The 18,087-nt window shown below is 57.3% G+C and overlaps 1 protein-coding gene across 2 annotated transcripts in view; it reads left to right on the plus strand.

The window, feature by feature from the left end:
* The window catches only part of ADAMTS10 (ADAM metallopeptidase with thrombospondin type 1 motif 10), a 58,170-nt gene extending 40,482 nt beyond the window's left edge, over positions 1–17,688 (plus strand). Inside the window, exons 14-25 of one of the 2 annotated variants that reach the window (XM_072845151.1) lie at positions 274–337; positions 1,198–1,300; positions 8,232–8,365; positions 9,239–9,362; positions 9,922–10,002; positions 11,414–11,577; positions 12,011–12,137; positions 13,099–13,228; positions 13,895–14,099; positions 14,320–14,496; positions 15,200–15,382; positions 15,796–17,688. In XM_072845151.1, the coding sequence (XP_072701252.1) occupies positions 274–337; positions 1,198–1,300; positions 8,232–8,365; positions 9,239–9,362; positions 9,922–10,002; positions 11,414–11,577; positions 12,011–12,137; positions 13,099–13,228; positions 13,895–14,099; positions 14,320–14,496; positions 15,200–15,382; positions 15,796–15,810 (1,507 nt within the window). In that variant the 3' untranslated portion in view covers positions 15,811–17,688. The remainder of the gene's footprint in view (positions 1–273; positions 338–1,197; positions 1,301–8,231; positions 8,366–9,238; positions 9,363–9,921; positions 10,003–11,413; positions 11,578–12,010; positions 12,138–13,098; positions 13,229–13,894; positions 14,100–14,319; positions 14,497–15,199; positions 15,383–15,795) is intronic. The other variant, XM_072845150.1, reaches the window with a different exon arrangement.
* Positions 17,689–18,087: the final 399 nt, after the last annotated feature.

Raw genomic sequence — 18,087 nt, forward strand, 5'->3', positions numbered from 1 at the left:
TTCACAGCAGCTCAGTGCTTTTGCCTGTGGTGTTGGGTCTGCAGCCACAGACCCAAAGCCACTTGGACAACTCCACTGTGCGCTTGCAGCTGAGCGTGTGACGTCTGCTGTGGGACCGCACTTCTGCAATAGCCCCTCCAGGCAGGATCCATCCGTGCAGCAGTGCAGGGTTGGGAAAAGCTACGGTGCTCCTGCAAGCTTGGGGTGGCCGCCCGCCACAAACGTGGCTCACTGCCCTGAGCTGGTTCTCCCGTCTCGTTCCCGGTTTGGCAGGCCTACGATTGGAGGGAAGTACTGCCTGGGAGAGCGGAAGCGGTACCGGTCCTGCAACACCGACGTGAGTACCGATGGGCTCGGTGAGAGGAGCGGTGGTGGGCTAGCAGGTCTTTGCTGGTGGGGCGGGCAGCGCTGTGTTGCAGCACGGCTGCGGGGTGTTACGTGCAGCTGTGGGATGCATGGGAGGAGGTGGCAGTGCTGGGTGGGGGTGAGCCATGCTGTGCCGGCAGCAATCCCGCAATGGGGAAAACCGAGCAGGAGGATGCATGCCTGCACCGGCTGCGAGCTGGCTCAGAGGGCGGGTGGGAGGTACGTACCTGCAGGGCTCCGGCATCAAGAAGGGGCCCGAAAAGATAATGAGGAAAAGGGGGAGAGATCAGAGGCTTCCAGCACTGACATGACAGCCGTTGCCTCTCACACGCTGCAAGTGCAGGCCTGGTCAGGTGAGAGCGGCTCACGAAACACTCCGTAGCACTCTGCTTCCCAGGGCTGGGGGTTAAACCTCAAGGGGAGCAAAGAGAAAAAACTGTGCTGCAGGGAAGCTCAATGAAGCTTTGGACCTGGAAAATTGTAGCTTTAACATCCACAGGCTGGTAGTGAGGAAAACAGATGGCTCCCCATTGCTTCCTCTGGGCTTTGCACCTAGCTTTGAAAGGCTTGCTCGCAACAGCAAGCATTGCATCTGCAGACAGACCAGCTGGAGCCCAATGGCTCGTGCGGTTAGTCTTCAAATAGTGTTTAGCTTTGCAGGAAGGATGCTCCTGCCATACTGTAACCGTGTCCAGTTGTCAGGGCTGGTGTCCGTCTCCTAGAAGGGCTCGTGTTAGTTGCAGCTGGGAGCCCTGTAGCAGCTCCTGCCCTCCTAGCAGATAAGGCAGGCTGCTCCCACCAACGTGCTGATCGCTGGCTGTGTGGCCACAGGACTGCCCACCGGGCTCCCAGGACTTCCGAGAGCTGCAGTGTGCCGAATTCGATAATGTCCCCTTCCGAGGGAAGTACTACACCTGGAAGACGTACCGTGGAGGTGAGTGCTGGGGCTGGGCTGAGCATCCCTTGGCTCAGGCAGAACGGGAAGAGGGCCGCACAGGGCTTTGCTCTCCCCCGTTCTCTGCAGGGACGGGTCTCTTGGTCCAAGTGGTCTGGTGGGCAGTTAGTCACCATCTCCGCTAGCCCAGGTCCCGCAGGCTGCCCGCTCTGTGTCCCTGGGATGTGCTGCCTCCCCGTCGCACGACTGTGGATTGACGTGCGTCAGTTCTGTGGATCGACGTGCCCCTGGTTCTGGCCTCTGACCATCCTGACGTGCCCTGGGTCACTTACCCCCATACAACTGCTCTTCAACTTCGTTGCTCTGCTAGAAACAATTCCAGCAGCATCAGAGCTGTTAACTTCTTTCCTCAAGTCTGTTTCCTTAACTGCTGAGTGAGCAAAGAGGAAGACAGACAAGAGAAGGGAGTTGCTAGAGTCTGGTACCTGATGGGTAGAAAACAGGGCAGCCCCCTCTGCGCAGGCGGATAAAGCTTCCAGTTCCTGCACGGGCAGAAGGGAGGCGAACCGGTGGATCCTCCAAAGAGCAGAGCTCCCCTCTTCCCAAGGTCAGTCTTCCTGTGTCCCGCAGAAGTGTCTAGCAAGGAGAGGGGGCGGGAGGAGGCCTTTGTGGCAAAAATCTCTTAATAATGAGAAAGAACAGCGCGTCTCCTTCATGTAGTTAATGAACTTGACTGGGGAAATCCTTCGCAGCTGTGTAAATAAGCACACCTCCCAGCGGGGCTCCTGCAGCTGGAGCAGATGTGCTGAGGCTGCAGGGGATGGATCAATAAAAATGTAATAAAATTGCAAAGCAGTAAGTCACATGAAGACCCCAATGGATGCCAAGGTGGAAGACAGCCCCGCAGGCTGGATCTGCCCTCGCTCGGACCTCTCTCTTCCCCAGGCATGGCCCAGTGGTTTGAGTCCAGAGGACGGCCGGCCAGTTGAACGTCGGCCCTTGAATTGTAATCTGGCTCTGACACGGATTTTTGCTTTGGCTTTCAAAAAAAGCCCCATCCTCTCTCTCCACTTCAGCTTCCTCTTCCATAAAATAAGGTGAAGAAACCCGTCCCCTTCCTAGGAGGCTGTGAGCATTGGCACGATCGTGTCTTGAAGGGATCTGGGAGCTCCGTGTCTCAGCTTTCCAGGTTGGCTGTGGGTAATGGTCACGAGAAGCCGTGTTGTTTAGCAGTTACGTTTTGTTTATTCAGTGTCAACAGGTATCATTGTCTTCCTCTGTGGTGGCCCAGGTAGGGCCTGAGGCATGTTCACACGAGTAGAGAGGTGCTGGAAGCTGCAGCTCCTCAGCCTGTTCCAGGAGCCAAGCCCCTGGCTGGGAGAGCGCCCGTCTCCCAGCTCTCGAGAAGTCATGTGTGCTGACACCCACCTGCCTGGGAGCTGTCAGCCAGGCTTAGCCGGATCGGCTCTTTATGGCATGGGCTGTCCACACTGGACCCTCAGATCAGTTGGGACCATGGAGGTGGTAAGGTGTCATCACTGTTCCCCTCCACCTACAGACTTCTTTGCCTGAGTCTGGGTGCTCTGTCAGAATTGGCGAGACCTGATTGCAGCCGTTCAATACATAAAGGGTGCTTATAAGAAAGACGGAGAGAGACTTTTTACCAAGGCCTGTAGTGACAGGACAAAGGGCAACAGTCTTAAATGGAAAGAGGGCAGGTTTAGAGTGGACATAAGGAAGAAACGGTGTACGATGAGAGTAGTGAGGCACTGGAACAGGTTGCCCAGAGAAGTTGTGGATGCCTCATCCCTGGAAGTGTTCAAGGTCAGGTTGGACGGGGCTTTGAGCAACCTGACCTAGTGGAAGATGTCCCTGCCCATGGCAAGGGGGGTTGGACTAGACAGTCTTTGAAGGTCCCTTCCAGCCCAGACCCCTCTGTGATTCTATGACTTCAGCAGCACAAGTACTTGCATCGTCACTTGACTGTGGGATTTTGTGATACTTGGTGTTGTTTGGGCGTCAGAGGTACATCTGTGGGGGAGGTGGGGAGCACCTTGCACCTCCACCCTCTCCATGTCGTAGATCAGACCCCTGGGGAACAGCCCGATCTTGTCTTCCCCTTGCTGCAAGTGTTTTGCTCTCAGGACCCGTGTTTTCCCCCTGCAGCCCCTGTGCTAGCAGACATCCCTACCCCAGCACTGGGGAGGCAATGAGGGCTGGCCATCATCTCCCTCACTCCCTCCTGGGCTCTTCCAGCAGTGCCCAGAGAGCTCTGGGGTTGTGGGTGTCAGACCCTCCCTCCCCACTGGCACAAGAACCCCCCCAGGATCCATCCTTGTTGGCAGCCTTGTCCCCGGGCATTCTGCCCTCCGGCTGGTAGCATATCTGGTCTTCAGGTTGCTTTTGGGCATGTGTCCCCGCTTTGGGAGCCATTCACCACCCTGGCCCTCTGCTGAGCCTCTTCCCCTGCTCAGCTCAGCCGCTGCCTTCGGCACTGCACCCTTGAGCCACCCCCTTGCCGAAAGGTGGGGTGGTGCAGGGGTGCTTGTGCCGTTTGCCTGTCAGACGCTGGCCCCACGTTGGTTTTGGGGAAATGTCCTGAGCATGGAGCACCTCCACCCTGAAGACAAGGAGTACCCCACTGGCTTGGATGGGGTAGGGCACCAGTCCTGCAGGGAATTTGGGAAAGGAAGGAGCCACACGCTGAAAGCCTGACGCCAGCCGTCAGGTCACTGGCAAGTTGAGGTTGGGTTTTGCACGAGGCCAGTACGGCGTGTTTTCCTGGCGGTGATTTATAATGGTCCTGGAGCCCAGACCCCGGGATCGCAAGACACAGCCCCAGTAAGAAATGCTGAGCTCAGCCTTTCGGAGCTCAACAGTCAGCAGATACCTCGTGGAATGCGGCTTTAATTGTTTGTTTATTTTGCTTTATTCGCTTAGTTATTCATTTTGCTCTTGGCGGATGCAAGAGCCAAGGGAGAGTGGAGCGGCTCACGGGGCTGGGAAAGGGATGGGGAGGAGCAGGGGCTTGCAGAAAACAGGAGATTGCTCATCATAAATTGTAATGCACTTTAATTCCTCTATGGGACAGGGCAGGCAGGAGGAACAAAACATTCTCTGAGGCACCGCATAGCCAACTGAAAATGTTCTGTTCTATTCTATTCTATTCTATTCTATTCTATTCTATTCTATTCTATTCTATTCTATTCTATTTTAATAGCTATATTAAAGATTAAAAGGAGTACGCACAGCAGACCTGGCTGTTGCAGACCTTGGGCTACTCAGCCCAAAGCAAAGGGCAGGCATCTCTCTGCGGGCTGGTGCACGGCTGGGGGGCTCGCCTCTCTGGGGATGGGGGGCTGGGGACCCGCACAGTGTTTATGGCAGACCCTGTGCTCTTCGGGGTTATATGGTCTTGTCTGCTGCTTGTTTCCCAGTAGATTAGTAACATTCACCGGGCAGTGGGCAGGCTGAGGGGGTCCCACTCACTCTGTGGAAGTGGGCTCTTCTCCCGTGGTGGTGGACCCACCTTGCAGAGGTGACAATGGGCACTGCAGAGCCTCTCCTGCCCCTCTGCTGCCAAATGCCCCATGGGGCTTGTGCTGAGGATCCTGCTCGTGCCCTGCGGATGCGGGTATTGCCGGGCAGCAGTGAGCCGGCCTGGGAGGATGCAGAGCACTGCCTTGCTCTGCCAGGCCTAAGGCTCCCACCCCAAAAAGCGCAGCTCCCACCAAATCATTCACATGCTGGGAGAGGAGGGGCTGGATCCTGATTGCTGGTGAAAATACGGTCCTTAATTCCCATGTCCAGGAATATCAAGGCGTGTCGTGCTATTTCAAAGGATCTTTCTGGGGTCCAAAACTCACCCTGGCCGTGTTGCTGTGGTCGGTGTTGCTGTCCTGGGGACACACAGTTGTCACTGCTCTAGGGCTTTAGAAAGGTGCCTTTTTAAGGAACCACCTTAACAAGGACAAGGTGATGCCCAGACCACCTGAGCACCTCTTGGCTGGCTGAGTGCCGAGGAAAGTCCAGTTCCTGACAGACGGTGGGCAGTGATACCAGCCCCCCTTTCCTCTGATCGGTGGGAGGGTGACCTGGCTGCCAAGGGAAATCCTGCCTGGAAATTGTCACCAGGGAGTGTGTGTTGGGGACTGGTCCTGAGCTTAGGTGGCCCAGCTGGCTCACTGGAGCAGCCGCAGTCAGGATGCAGATACCAGTGCAGGGTCATCCCTCTCTCTCCCCCTTCCTCCTTCATTCTCTCTCTCCCCATTTCTCTTCCATAAGACTTTTTCTTTTAAAGGCAGAAATCCCCCATGTGCAAGCCTTTCCTAAGTGGCTAGTTGAGGAGAACCAGCAGGAATTTGTCCCACGTGGAGCAGCAGCTGGGTGGCAGCATGACCACAGGACCCCAAGTGCCGGCTCTGTGCGTGGACCCCCGAGTCCGCACCCACTGTCAGCTCCTGCAGGCAGGAAGGTGATGGGTGCTCAGAGGCTGCTTCCCAGGCTCCCTCTGCACATGCGAGATGCTCGGAGCCACCAGGATACAGGGCCTGCATCAGCAGCGATGGGTCTTTGCCAGTGACGGGCTGGAATCAGGGCAACTGTCCCAGCATGGAGGGCCTGCTCTCTTCCATGCGCTTTCCTCCCTCTCTGCTGATCTCACCTCAAAAGAGGGTTAAATTTTTAGGGATTACACGTGTGCGCACACACGAATCCTCCTGGGCTCCAGCAAGGGGAGGGTGATGAGGAAACCCCCATGAACACCCCCGGCTCTGTGATGAGCTGAGTTCCTGCACTCAGACCGTTTTTGCAGCCCTGTAACAAAGTCAGGGCACTTAAGGCAAAGGAAGAAATGTGGCCTCATGCCACCAATCCCTGATCTTTTATTTTCCCTCTTTTCTTTCTTTTTTTTTTCCTTAACTCTGGCTTGTTGCATTTTTCATTCCAGTTTTCTCCACAGGCTCCTCTTTCAAGGCTGTGACGATTATGCTCGGGGCTGCTTGAGGAGGCTGGGCACCAGCCTGGGCACGGGGCAGCAGCAGTGAGGACTTACAGTAGAAAGGAGGATCATGCAGCCGATTGGGAGCTACTAAAATGGAGCCAGGGCTGGGAGAGAGGCAGAAACAGGCTGTGGCAGGAGTTAGCTGCCCACCAGGGAACTGCAGCAAGGTGTCTGCAGTGGGTCTCGCTTTTCCTTGTAGCTGGAGACAAGGAAGAGAATAGGGAGTGCGTGTGAATAGCTTAGCAAACCCATCAGAGAGCCCTGAAACAAAAGCCCAAGTTGCTGGCTGTTTCTCCTCTCTGCTTCATTGCATAGTCTGCCCTGCACTCCAGTGATGGCAGGAGAGAGCGCGGCCTTAGAAAGCTGCACGCGGGCAGGGACGAAGGGTCCCACGCAGCCAACGGAGTGTACCAGCGAGGTCGCTGGCAGGAGAGACACTCTCAAGCCAGCAAGCACTGGCTAAATCACAGATGTGTCTCAGGAAGGCCCAGCACAAGCCCTTCTCCCAGGCTGGTGGGACAGTTGCATGTGCAGGGTGTGCAGTTGCCAGTGGGGCTTGGTGGCATGGCCTCTCGAAGCTGGGAGATCTCGCAGCCAGCATAGGTCCCTTGTGACTCGTGTTTTTTTACCTTGCAGGTGATGGTTTGCACCTTGAGGTCTGGGGGGACAGACCTGGGGTCCAGGCATGCCATGGTTAGATGCCTGTGAGTTTTTGGGGTCATGCCTGTGCTGTCCCCCTTGGTGGCCCCAGAGCTCCCTCGCCAGGTGCTGCGGAGGGGGGTGGCCCTCCAGAAGAAGGGTTGATCGAGCGCCTTCTCTAGGGGCTTGGCCAGGCATCCTCCTCGACAGCATGCCTCCAAGCTGCTGAATTTCCCTCTCGTGTCTCCTCCTGTTCCTCCCTCTCCCGGCTTTGCTCTTTCTTCCCCCCAGCTGCATTCGGGTGCTCCCAGGCACAGCTGGGCCACCCCTCCTCTCCATCTGCCTGTTTGATGCGCTGTATCAAGTTGCAAATTTTGCAGATTTCAGTTGGTTCCAACCTACGTGCTTCCCAGCTCTGGCACACAGCTCATGACTGTTGCTGGTGCCTGCAGGAGCGAACTGCCACAGCTCAGGCATGCATCTGTCTGCCGGGGCCATGCAGGCAGCTGGATCTCCTTGGGATGCTCAGTAAAGGCAGCAAATGCTGTGATCTGCACCAGCATTTGATAAAATTCAGTGACAGGAGGCAGGAAACTGCTCTGCTCAGGTGTCTCCTTCCATAACCAGTCCCACGTCCTGCTCCGAGGCACCATAAGCCAATATCCAGATATCCAGCCTCTGTTCCTTAGACGGGGCTTTGGCAAGGGGTGTTGGGAAGCAGGTATTTTAGCTATAACTTGAGCATCCTTCCCCTTTGTCCTCATGCTGCTGTCATCATCTTTGCTGTGAAAGGCTCAGTATCCACCAGCCTTGAACAGAAATAAATGGTTGCTTTGGCCCAGTAACTGGTCTAGGAGCTGAAAAACTTGGTTGCTCTGGTCTAGTAGCTGAGAAACCTTGACAAGTCAATTAAGAGCTGCTGCCTCTGTTTTCCTGTCTGTAAAATGGGCACAAGGGTGTCAACAGCACTTGTAAAGTGCCAGGAGACCCAGGAGTGACTGACACCAGATAAGAACAAGTCCGTTTGTTTCACTTCCCCAACACATTCAGCCATGGCTGTGCAGAAGGGACAGTGTCTCATCATGTGTTGGCATCGGGTTCAAGGGTCTTGACTCAGTGCTGATCAATAAGGAGGGTGCCTGGGTCCCTCCGTGGGTCCCTCTACTTGGCAGGGACATCCTCCAGGGCACCTGGAGCTGTGCAGTGGGCCAAGCACAGGATGGAGGTGTGGGGAGGCCAAGGGTAAGGCAGCCATTATGCAGGTCTGGCTCTCCATGTCTTTCCTCCCTCTCCTTGGTGGCATCATTTGAACCTCTGCTTCTTTCCCAGGGGGTGTGAAAGCCTGTTCCCTCAACTGCCTGGCCGAGGGTTTCAACTTCTACACAGAACGAGCCGCAGCCGTGGTGGACGGGACACCGTGCCGTCAGGACTCCAACGACATCTGCGTCAACGGGGAGTGCAAGGTGCTGCCGGGGTCTGGGACAGGCTCGGGATGGCGAGGCAAGGGCAGGCCTCCCGGGCAGGGGAGCGCTGCCCTCCCCATGCCCGCACGGACATCTGCCCAGGCACCGGGTTCACCTGCAGGAGCAGGAGCGCATCCACCTCTGGGCTTGCGCCTGTCTGCTCTCCCTGCGCCGGGTGCCACATTGGCCTGTGTTAGCAATGGGTCTCTGTGTTTACAGCCCATGTAGTCCCAGGCACTTGATATTTCCCTTGAAATGGGATCTGGAGGGCTATAAAAGTTTAATGATAAGAAAGCACTGTGGGAGTGGTGAATGTCCCCCAGCAGGCAGGCAGACAGGCTCCCTCTCTGTCTCTGTCTGTCTCCCTTCCTGTGTCTCTGGGATCTCTTTGTCTCTATGGGGCTGAATATTCTGTGGAACAAAAGGGGGATTGCACCATAGGCAGCCACAGCCGTGCTGGTGACCTGCTTGCTAGCCCATGTACTGTGGCAGCGGGGCAGAGCGGGAAGCTTCACATGGGCTCAGTACCATAACGCTGGTGCTACAGGGACACGGCTCTCCTTGGGCTGCTGCAGCTCCACCAGCTCAGCGCAGGCACCCTAACCTCTGTCTTGTCCCGCAGCCACAGGATTTCTGCCTGTGCGCCCCAGCCTTGGAGAGAGAAACCCCCCAGGGCTGTCCCTGGAAAGGGGTGGCAGAAAGGTGGGGCTGGGCAGAGGTGATGTTACTGAGCTCTGCCTGGTGTATGGTGCAATGGAGGGGGCGTGAGGTGGAGCCCAGGGGAGGTCCCCGCTCCCCAGGATGCTGCAGGTCAGGTGTGGGGAGGGCAAAGCCCCACCAGGATGGCTAATTCCCTGCTGCTCCTTCCTCCAGCATGTGGGCTGTGACCGTGTCCTGGGCTCTGACTCGAAGGAGGACAAGTGTCGCGTGTGTGGGGGAGATGGCAGCTCCTGTGAGACCGTTGAGGGTGTCTTCAACCAGTCCCTGCCGGAGGGAGGTAGGGAGCAAGCGGCCTGGCCAGCACAGCCAGCGTCACCCACCCTCGAGTCCTTCCTTGGCTTCACCTGCTCCTGGGGATGCACAGGACAGGCAGGGACATATCCCAGGGAAACACCCCAAAGGGTAGGACCAGGCTCAAGCAGGGAGCAAATCTCTCCTGTTCACTGACCAAGCCGTGACCCAGCCACCACTGGCACCCAAGTCCCTGCCACAGAGCGCCAAGCTCCTTCCCTGCTCCCCGGCTCACGCTGCCCTCAAGCCAGGCTGTGGAGATGCCCATGGAGATTGCAGCTCCACAGCACCTCCCCAGCATGGCCAGTCCCGTCACAAGAGCCCACACTGCAAAGCAAGCAAGCCACTGTCCTGGCAGGCCGTAGCGCTTTTTCTGTTTAATTGCAGTGGGTGGCTGAGTGAACACCTCTGCACTGCCAGCACCTCGTTTAGTGTTTAACCCATGGGTAACAGGGTGGCACACACTCCCATCCAGCTCAGGGCAGGGTTGGCTCCAGGCTCGGAGGCTGAGCATCGCTGCTCACCAGCCCCGGGTTGTCTCACAGGTTACGAGGAGGTGATCCAGATTCCCAAGGGCTCCGTCCACATCGACATCCGGGAGCTGAACCTCTCCATCAACTACCTAGGTGAGATGGGGCTGGGGTACGCTGACATCCCAGCCAGACACCCCTTGGTCTGCCACTTCCCTGCGGTTAATAGGACACGATAAAGGCCCAGCACAGAAAACCTCCCACTGCAGCAGAGGATGGGGTTGGGTGTACCCGCTTGGGGTTGGGGGCAGAGGAAGGCAGCAGGGCCTGCTGGCAGGGCAGCGTGTCCCAGGCCAGCGTGGGCTGTGTCAGTGTGGCACACACAGCCCCTGTCTTGCTGCAGCGCTGCCTCCGTCCTGCGCTCACTGTTCAGCAGCGTAACCCTGAGCAAACCCCACACCCCGCCGTTCCTGGCGCTGTCTGCGGCTCCTTGGCATTCCACCCTCCGCCAGCATGTTGGGCTGGGGATTAAAAATAGACCTGTTCACATTTTCCTTGGGCTTAATTTTCCAGCCACTCTGGCTGGTTTTTACAACGGGCTTTTTTCTTTCCCCTTGTCTTCTCTTTCTGTCCTCTAAGCGATGGACAGTGATCGTGGAGAGGTGGGCAGGGGTGCTCACTGCTGGCTTGCTGCCTGGTGCCTCTTCAGTGGCTCTCCAGGAGCAGGAGCCTGCCCAGATGCCGGCACCGGTGGGAGGTCGCAGCGGGGCTCTCCTGGCAGCGTCCCTCCAGGCCAGCTCCCTTTGCTGGGCTCGGGGATGCCAAGACCCCTCCCTGCCCAGCCCAGGTATACTGGGGACTCCTCGTGTCCATCCAAACTGGATTTCTGTGCACTGGAGGCACAACCCAAGCTCATATCTCTATCGACTGCTGCCACCAGCCTCTCCCGCTCCAGGATCTGTCCCTGCACCCCAGTGGGAGGGGAGGGAGCATCCTCCATTCTCATCAGTACGAAGCATCCTCCCTGCTCCAGAGCATCATGGCAATGAGGTCGTTGCCAGCACCGAGGGCCGGAGTGGCGCAGAGCTGGGAAGGCGAGCAGGAGCGAGCGAGTGAGCCCATCTCCCTCTAGCGACTCGCCTGGGCAACCACAGCCAGGCTCCTGGGGACCAGCCTCCTCCAGTAGCCCCAGCAGGCAAGACCCAGTTTGCACAGCTGGATTTGAGCCTGGCTTCATGGCCACAGCTTGTCACACTGACAAGTGTCCCCATCACCGCCCCGGGCAGCTGACTGAGCTCCCCGCAGCAGCATCCTCCCACAGCGAGGCAGCGGGCAGGCGAGACGATGATGGGTACATTAGTCCCACCTCTGCTAGTGACTCCGTGTGACCCTGACCCAGGCACCTACTTTATTTACCCCACCTATTCCCTCCCTGTAAAATGAGGCTGATGGTATTTACCCTCCATTGTAGCAGTGCTCTGAGCCTGGCAGATGAGAAGCACCCGGCAGAAGCTGGATACGGGTGCGTTCAGCCTTTCTGCTAACCCTTGCTCCCCTGTCCTCGCAGCGCTGAGAGGGGAGAGCGGCGAGTATTACATCAATGGGAAGCTCTCCATCGACCCCCCACGGCGCTTTGACATCGCAGGCACAACGTTCCACTACAGGAGATCCCCAGAGGAGCCCGAGTCCCTGGAGGCCTTGGGACCCACCAACATCACCCTCTTTGTCATGGTTGGTAACATGGTTCCTTCAAACCCCCACCTGGTATGGGCCTGGTCTGGGCTAAAGAGACCTTGCCGTGACTACATGGGAATTGGAGCTAAGCAATCTGTCCTCACTGTCTGGAGTAAAGGGGCACAGAGATCAGAGGTAAATGGGACTCAATTCTCAGGTCTCTCCCCCTAACCTGCCAGGTTTATGGAACAACTCAATCTGTAAGTGCACAGGAGCTTGTTTTTTGATTGTGTCACCTTCATGGCGGCACCACTGTCATCACTGGTGGCTGCCAGGTCAATGCTGGAAGGGACTGGAAAGGGAAGGGGGGAAGATTTCAGCTGCCCTGGATTTTAGAGAGCGCGCTGAGGTCATGGGACACCATCCATGACAGTCGTGACCATGCTGGACTTCAGTGGCACTGATGCCTCGGTGGTGCCTTTTTCTGCAGGTCCTTGTGCGGACAGAGCTGCAGGGGATCCGGTACAAGTTCAACGCACCCATCGGCAGGGATGCCTCGAACCAGTACGCCTGGCACTACACCCCGTGGACCAAATGCTCAGCACTGTGTGCAGGGGGTGAGGTTTGACCCCATGTCGGCTGGGGGGGGATACGTGTCTGCACTCCTGTGACTCCCACGCCCTGTGTCTGGGCCACGTGAGACAGCGCATGGACGTTAGCAACTGCTTTGCTCTAAAGGAGCTCTCGGATTTCTACATATTCCCACCCTGCATTCAGCTACATGCAAGCTGGTGTCAGCCAGCATGATCTTGTGGGCAGTGTCAGGGCAAACAACCTGGATGCCGTTCTTCGGCTGGACCGTGGTGTAAGTGGTAGAGGTGATGGAAGGTGGCATGATATGCTTGAAATTCATTTACTTGTGCAATGCAGGAGAGGTTAGCCGATTGCAACAGGCCCTGGCCTTCAGAACTACACGTCTGTGAACCGAAAGACCGCTGATGCTTCCCTGAATCCCTTGGGCTGGTTCCCGTGGGGATTGACACAGAGGTCTGCACCATGTCTCCTGGCTCTGGAGAACCTGGCTGCGGGTGACTGAGCTGGTATTCAGAAGAAGGGAGAGGCAGTTTCAAAAGCAAGGCTTAATAATGTTCCCTGTTTAAAGCTAAGGGCCCTGACCTGGTCTTACATGCCAGGCCTCGACAAAGTGTTGCCCCCTCTTATTCCAGCTATTCCCCCCAGTGCTGCCCAGAAAGTCTCCCAAGGCCAAGGTTAGAATAGGTTTATTTGAGGACAAGATCCTTGGAACGCTTTGATCCTCCATCCTCTGCAAACTTTGCTGGGTCCTGCCCTGGCTGGTGAGCCTTCACCCCATCCATTCTTTTCTGGACATGTTAGAGGCAAAAGAGACCTTGGTTATGAATAGAGAAGTAGGTTCAGGCTTGATGAGGTGCAGTGGCAAGTGGCTGCCCTGTCACATTGCCCACACGGAGCAGAGCTGTGGGGCTTGCACCTGCAGCCTGGCTCAGTGCTAGCCTCAGGGTCCTCCTCTCTTTCCCCTTTGCCTCTTTTTCTTGGCAGGCAACCAGATCCAATCTGTGGTATGCAAGAAACTTTCCGACGGCTCAACTGTCTTCAACCATTTCTGTAGCCCTGAAACCAAAATGCCAGAGCGCCAGAGGCCGTGCAATACCGAACCCTGCCCCCCAGCGTGAGTACCATGGCTTGGAGAAGATCAAGGGAGTGTGCGTGGAAAAGCCAGTGTGGAGGAGGGTGAAATTCCCCCCTCTCTGCCATTCCCAAGCCAGAGTCCCCTGCCACAGTACCCAGGGGTGACACTACCTGGCTGGAGCAGTGCTGCTGGGGGGGTGGGGGGCAGTTTTCTCCTCTGTGCCCCATCGCGAGCACAATACAGCGCGCGACCTGCACAGCCCAAGTGCATCACTGCAGGGAAGGGGCAGTGGCAATGCAGGGAGTAGAAACCTGTCTCCGCCGCAGTGCTCTGTGCAGGAGGCTACACCGTGCCTTGCTTGGTGAGAGACATGCCAAGCACGTGGTGTGCTGGCCAAGGAGGGTCTCTGTAGCATGACCTCCTCCCTGCGCTGCTGTGCCACGTGCAGAAAGGAGCCCTCCCCATCTGGTCCTTTGGTGCAGAGCAGATACTTGGCGCAGTCCCTCAGAAATTGTCCCAGCCCCTCCCTGCCTGGCCCTTGCCCCTCTCTTGAAGGGAAAAGGGAGATGTGGAGGAACTCTGTGGTTCAACCAGAGCTGCCTGGGAGGCTGTGGCCAGAGTAGGAATAGGGCTGTGTACAGGACTATGGGGACAAGCATGGACCACTGTGCCCCTCGCAAGCTTTGCTGTTTTACCCGTCTCCAGCTGGGTGATTGGGAACTGGTCTGAATGCAGCCGAAGTTGCAACGAAGGCGTCCGCACACGCAGTGTCTTCTGCAAGCGTAAGATCTCTGCCACCGAGGAGAAGACCTTGGATGATGCTTCTTGCACCCATCCACGGCCAAAGATGCTTGAGCCTTGCAATAACCAGACGTGCCCTCCAGAGTGGGTCGCCCTGGACTGGTCTGAGGTAAGTGCTTAACGTCAGCCCTCACCTCTCTGATGGCACTGGTCCTGAGGAGGACAGTGTCAATCACCAGGCCAGAGCATCGGTGGTGGCTGGTGGCCATGGAGAGCGTAATGTGGGAAACGGTCTTGTAGCTCAGGAGACAGGCAAGGTGGGGAGAGTCAGTGCTGTCTCTCTCTGCTCTTTGCCGTACATCCCGACCACGCATGTCCTCTCTTTGCAGTGCACCCCAAGCTGCGGGCCAGGTTTCCGCCACCGCATTGTCCTCTGCAAGAGCGGTGACCACAGCGCAACGCTGCCCACCTCCCAGTGCTACGAAGGCTCCAAGCCCCCAACCAGCATGAGGTGCAACCTGCGGCGCTGCCCACCGCCGCGCTGGGTGACTGGCGAGTGGGGAGAGGTAGGGACAATCCTTTCCATGGGGTTATTGAAGGAGAAGACTCTGCCTCCCCAGCCCCTCAAACCCTAGCGCACATGAGGCTTTTACCTGCCAGCAGAACCTGATGTGGCCACCACAACTTATCTGGGGGGCAGCAGGACTCCGTGGCAGTGGTTTTTGCCCCCCCTTGGCTCAGGAGGCCATTGTGATGGCGGCCCAAGTGCACAGCTGACCCAGGGAGTCTCCCAGGCCTAGCAGGGCCCCACAGAAGTCGTTGCAGGGCCCTTGGGGTACCTGGGGGGCAGCAAGGCAGTGAGAACGGGGAGCAGTGCAGTGGGAGCAATGGACTGCAGCGGTTGGCTGGGCCGGCTGCAAGCGGGGCCACCGCTGGTCCACCTGCCACAGCCCAGCCTGGCGCCTGCAGTGGGGCGACGCTGACAGTCCTCCCTTCCCTCTAACACCCCTTGAGCTGCAGGGTGACATCGGGGTGCAGGAGGCCTGGGAAAGGCTGATGATTTAGGGCTAGATGGAGAGACCCTTGCTGAGCCCTGGAGGTTCAGACCAAGCTTTTCAGGAAGCGGGGCCGCAGTGCTCAGCTGTGCCGGTGAGGTCCCTGCAGCTTCTGGTGAGGGAAGGGACGACTGCATCCAGCACCCTTTGCACCTCCTAAGACCTGGCCGTGCCCTCTCCCCCCACGTTATTAAAGCCGTGGCGGCCGCCACAGCTCTGTGCTGTGCTGTTTCCTGGCAGTGCTCTGCGCAGTGTGGCCTTGGCCAGCAAAGAAGATCCGTCCAGTGCCTGGCTCACACCGGGCAGCCATCCAGCGACTGCATGGAGACCCTGCAGCCACCCGGCATGCAGCAGTGCGAGACCAAGTGCGAATCGGGACCTACGGACAACCCTGAAGGTGAGGGAGATGGGGGGACTGGGGAGGGAAATGCGGAGCACTGCCAGCCTTGGGGGCCATGTGGTAGAGGGACACCAGAGCCAGCACAGCCTGATTTGGGCTCTAGGTGTTCTGCTGCAGGGTGAGGCTCTTGTGGGGAGACCTGATGCTGTCCCCTCTGGTCCAAGGCCAAACTGGCATGCCGTGACCCTGATAAATGAAGAAACTGCCCCTTGGCAAAGAGAGGCTTTCAGTAATGAGGTTCTCAGTAGGTTCTTCAGCACGGCTGCGTCTTGCTGCTTCCTGGCAAACAGCCTCCAGGAGCTGGGCATCAGGGTGCAAAAGGAGCTTGCAGAGGGCTGGTTAGAACTTCCCCCCGGGGCTCCTCACCCCCAAGGCAGCTGTAACCCTGCTTCCCTCTGTCGCCCATCCAGAGTGCAAGGATGTGAACAAGGTGGCCTACTGCCCGCTTGTCCTGAAGTTCAAGTTCTGCAGCCGGACCTACTTCCGACAGATGTGCTGTAAAACATGCCAGGGGCACTAGGGACACAGCGTGACCCCCGTGGGAAAACTGGAAGGCAAAAGCTGCGCCGGAGGGCCGCCGAACCGTGACCTTCCTCTCCGCCCCGGGAATCTCCTCTGGGTCCAACACAGACACTGGTCGTGCTTCCAGTGGGAGCCGGCGTCACCCAAACCCGTCCCCCAAAGACATGCACCCTTCGCCCCCGAGCTTCACAATGGCAGGTTCCCAGTTAAACCACTGCCAGCCGCTGCAGACACCACCACGGCCCAGTGCGACAGGAGCCGGTCGATGAGCGGTGGGAGAGGGAGAAGCTGGGCAGAGCGCGGCAGCAGGGACATTACTTGAAATTCTGACATTTGTTATTTATTAGTAGCGGACCCAGGTCCTGCAGGCGCCGAGACAGCCACCAAAGCGGCACCACTCGCCCCGCTCCTGCCTCGTCCTCTTCCACGCCCGTGTCCCGAGGGCATCGCAGGGCATCGTGGTCCGCAGTGGGGCATCCCGGGGGAGGCTGAGCGCACCGGGGGCTGCTGCCCTTCCCTCGGAGATCCCAGGGGAGACAGGGAGGAGGTTTCAGGTGCCACAGGTGACAAGTGTGGCTTGTGGCTTCTGGGCGATGGATGAAGATGAGCTGCTGTGGGGAGTGGCATTGGAGCAGGAATTTTGTTTTCTTGGTTTGCATCCTGTCACCTTGGGACATGCAGCAGGGGACAGAGAGCAGGTCACTCAGTGAGCAGAGCAGTGACACCAGTTTAACTGGGAGAGGGGGTTATTCAAACTCTCTTAACAACCTACTTTGATTAGGGTGTCCCTCTACTTTTCCTTAAAGCCCTTGTCACTATTATGACCATTTTTTATTCCAGAAACACCTCGAAGCACGAGCTGAGGTCAGGGCCAAGGTGTGCTTGGGGTTGCAGTCACTTAATGGGTGTCCAGGACGTGCCGGGCTGCAGGAAGCAAAGCAAAGGAGGATGCAGGACGAGAACGGTCTCGGTCACAGTGTCCCCATTGCCGAGCCGTGACTCGGGACCAGTCTGCCTGGTCCTGGCAGGGCCCTCCCCAGCGAACGCCACAGCCTCCTTGGCTGCTTTTCCTCCAAAGGTGCTTTACTTCCAAAGGTGCTTTGCCTCCAAAAGGTGCTTTGCCTTCAAAGGCAGCCTCGCCGCATGCCGCTGTGGCCTCGGGGTGCTGGTCCCAGTGCCACCCGCTCCTCTGCCCCCAGGAGACCTCCAGTGATGGGGAAAGAGCAGGCTTGAAATTCCTCCAGGTCACATCCTGGCCAAATCTGGGCCAACGCACCTCTTCTCCATGGGCCACCACACCCTGCGGAGGAGACCTGAATATCCAATCTACAAAGCATGTTCTTTTTGTTATCATTATTGTTATTGTTATTATTATTATTTTCAGGCCTTTCTGCATCACAAAGATGGGAAATCTTGTCCAAAGCCATGTTCTGTTCCCCTTGGGGGTCATCCGTACGGTGCAGGGAGGTGGACAGCCCTCTTTCCCCAGAGCAAACCTCTCCGCCCTGCCAGCCCTCATGTGTTACTCTACCATCTGTATTTTTACCCGCTCATCAGCCGATCACAGCTTCTCTGGTGCTCAGCAAATCCCATTTGGCTGTTGAGCGGGCCTTCATTTGTCTTCCTTCCTGGTGCAATGCTCCGTTCTGATATTTTGGGGAGGGGAGGGGGTGTTTTCACCTTTTTATATAGATATATATATAATGAAAAATGTTTAACATACTAACTCTGAGGAGGAGCGACGTAACGGCATGATTTATAATAAAGGAGTAGCTACGATCCCGGGCACAGCTTCTGGTCCCAGTCTTGATTCTCAAGCGGCAAGCCTGGGCTCTGGGCTTGCCACACCATGATGCTCCTTGTGCTCACCCTGAAGGAGGGGTTTGGGCAGCAGGGGAGGCTCTTCCCTGCAGCCCAAGTGACTGGAGCGGGTCAGAGAGGTGGAGATTCGCCCAGAGCTGCTGCGTGGCACGTAGGAGGAGGCTTCCCCTTGGCAGACCCGTCGCGGGTTGGCTGTGCACCCCAGGGGCACACAGACCCTGTATTGGTAATGCTGGTTTTGGATTTTATGGGGGGTTCTTTGAAGGACTACATGTCTGAAACACCACTGATGCTTCCCTGAATCCCTTGGGCTGGTTCCCATGGGGATTGACACAAAGATTTGCGCCATGTCTCATGGC

This window comes from Ciconia boyciana, chromosome 24, assembly GCF_034638445.1.
Source record: "Ciconia boyciana chromosome 24, ASM3463844v1, whole genome shotgun sequence".
Classification (NCBI taxonomy): domain Eukaryota; kingdom Metazoa; phylum Chordata; class Aves; order Ciconiiformes; family Ciconiidae; genus Ciconia; species Ciconia boyciana.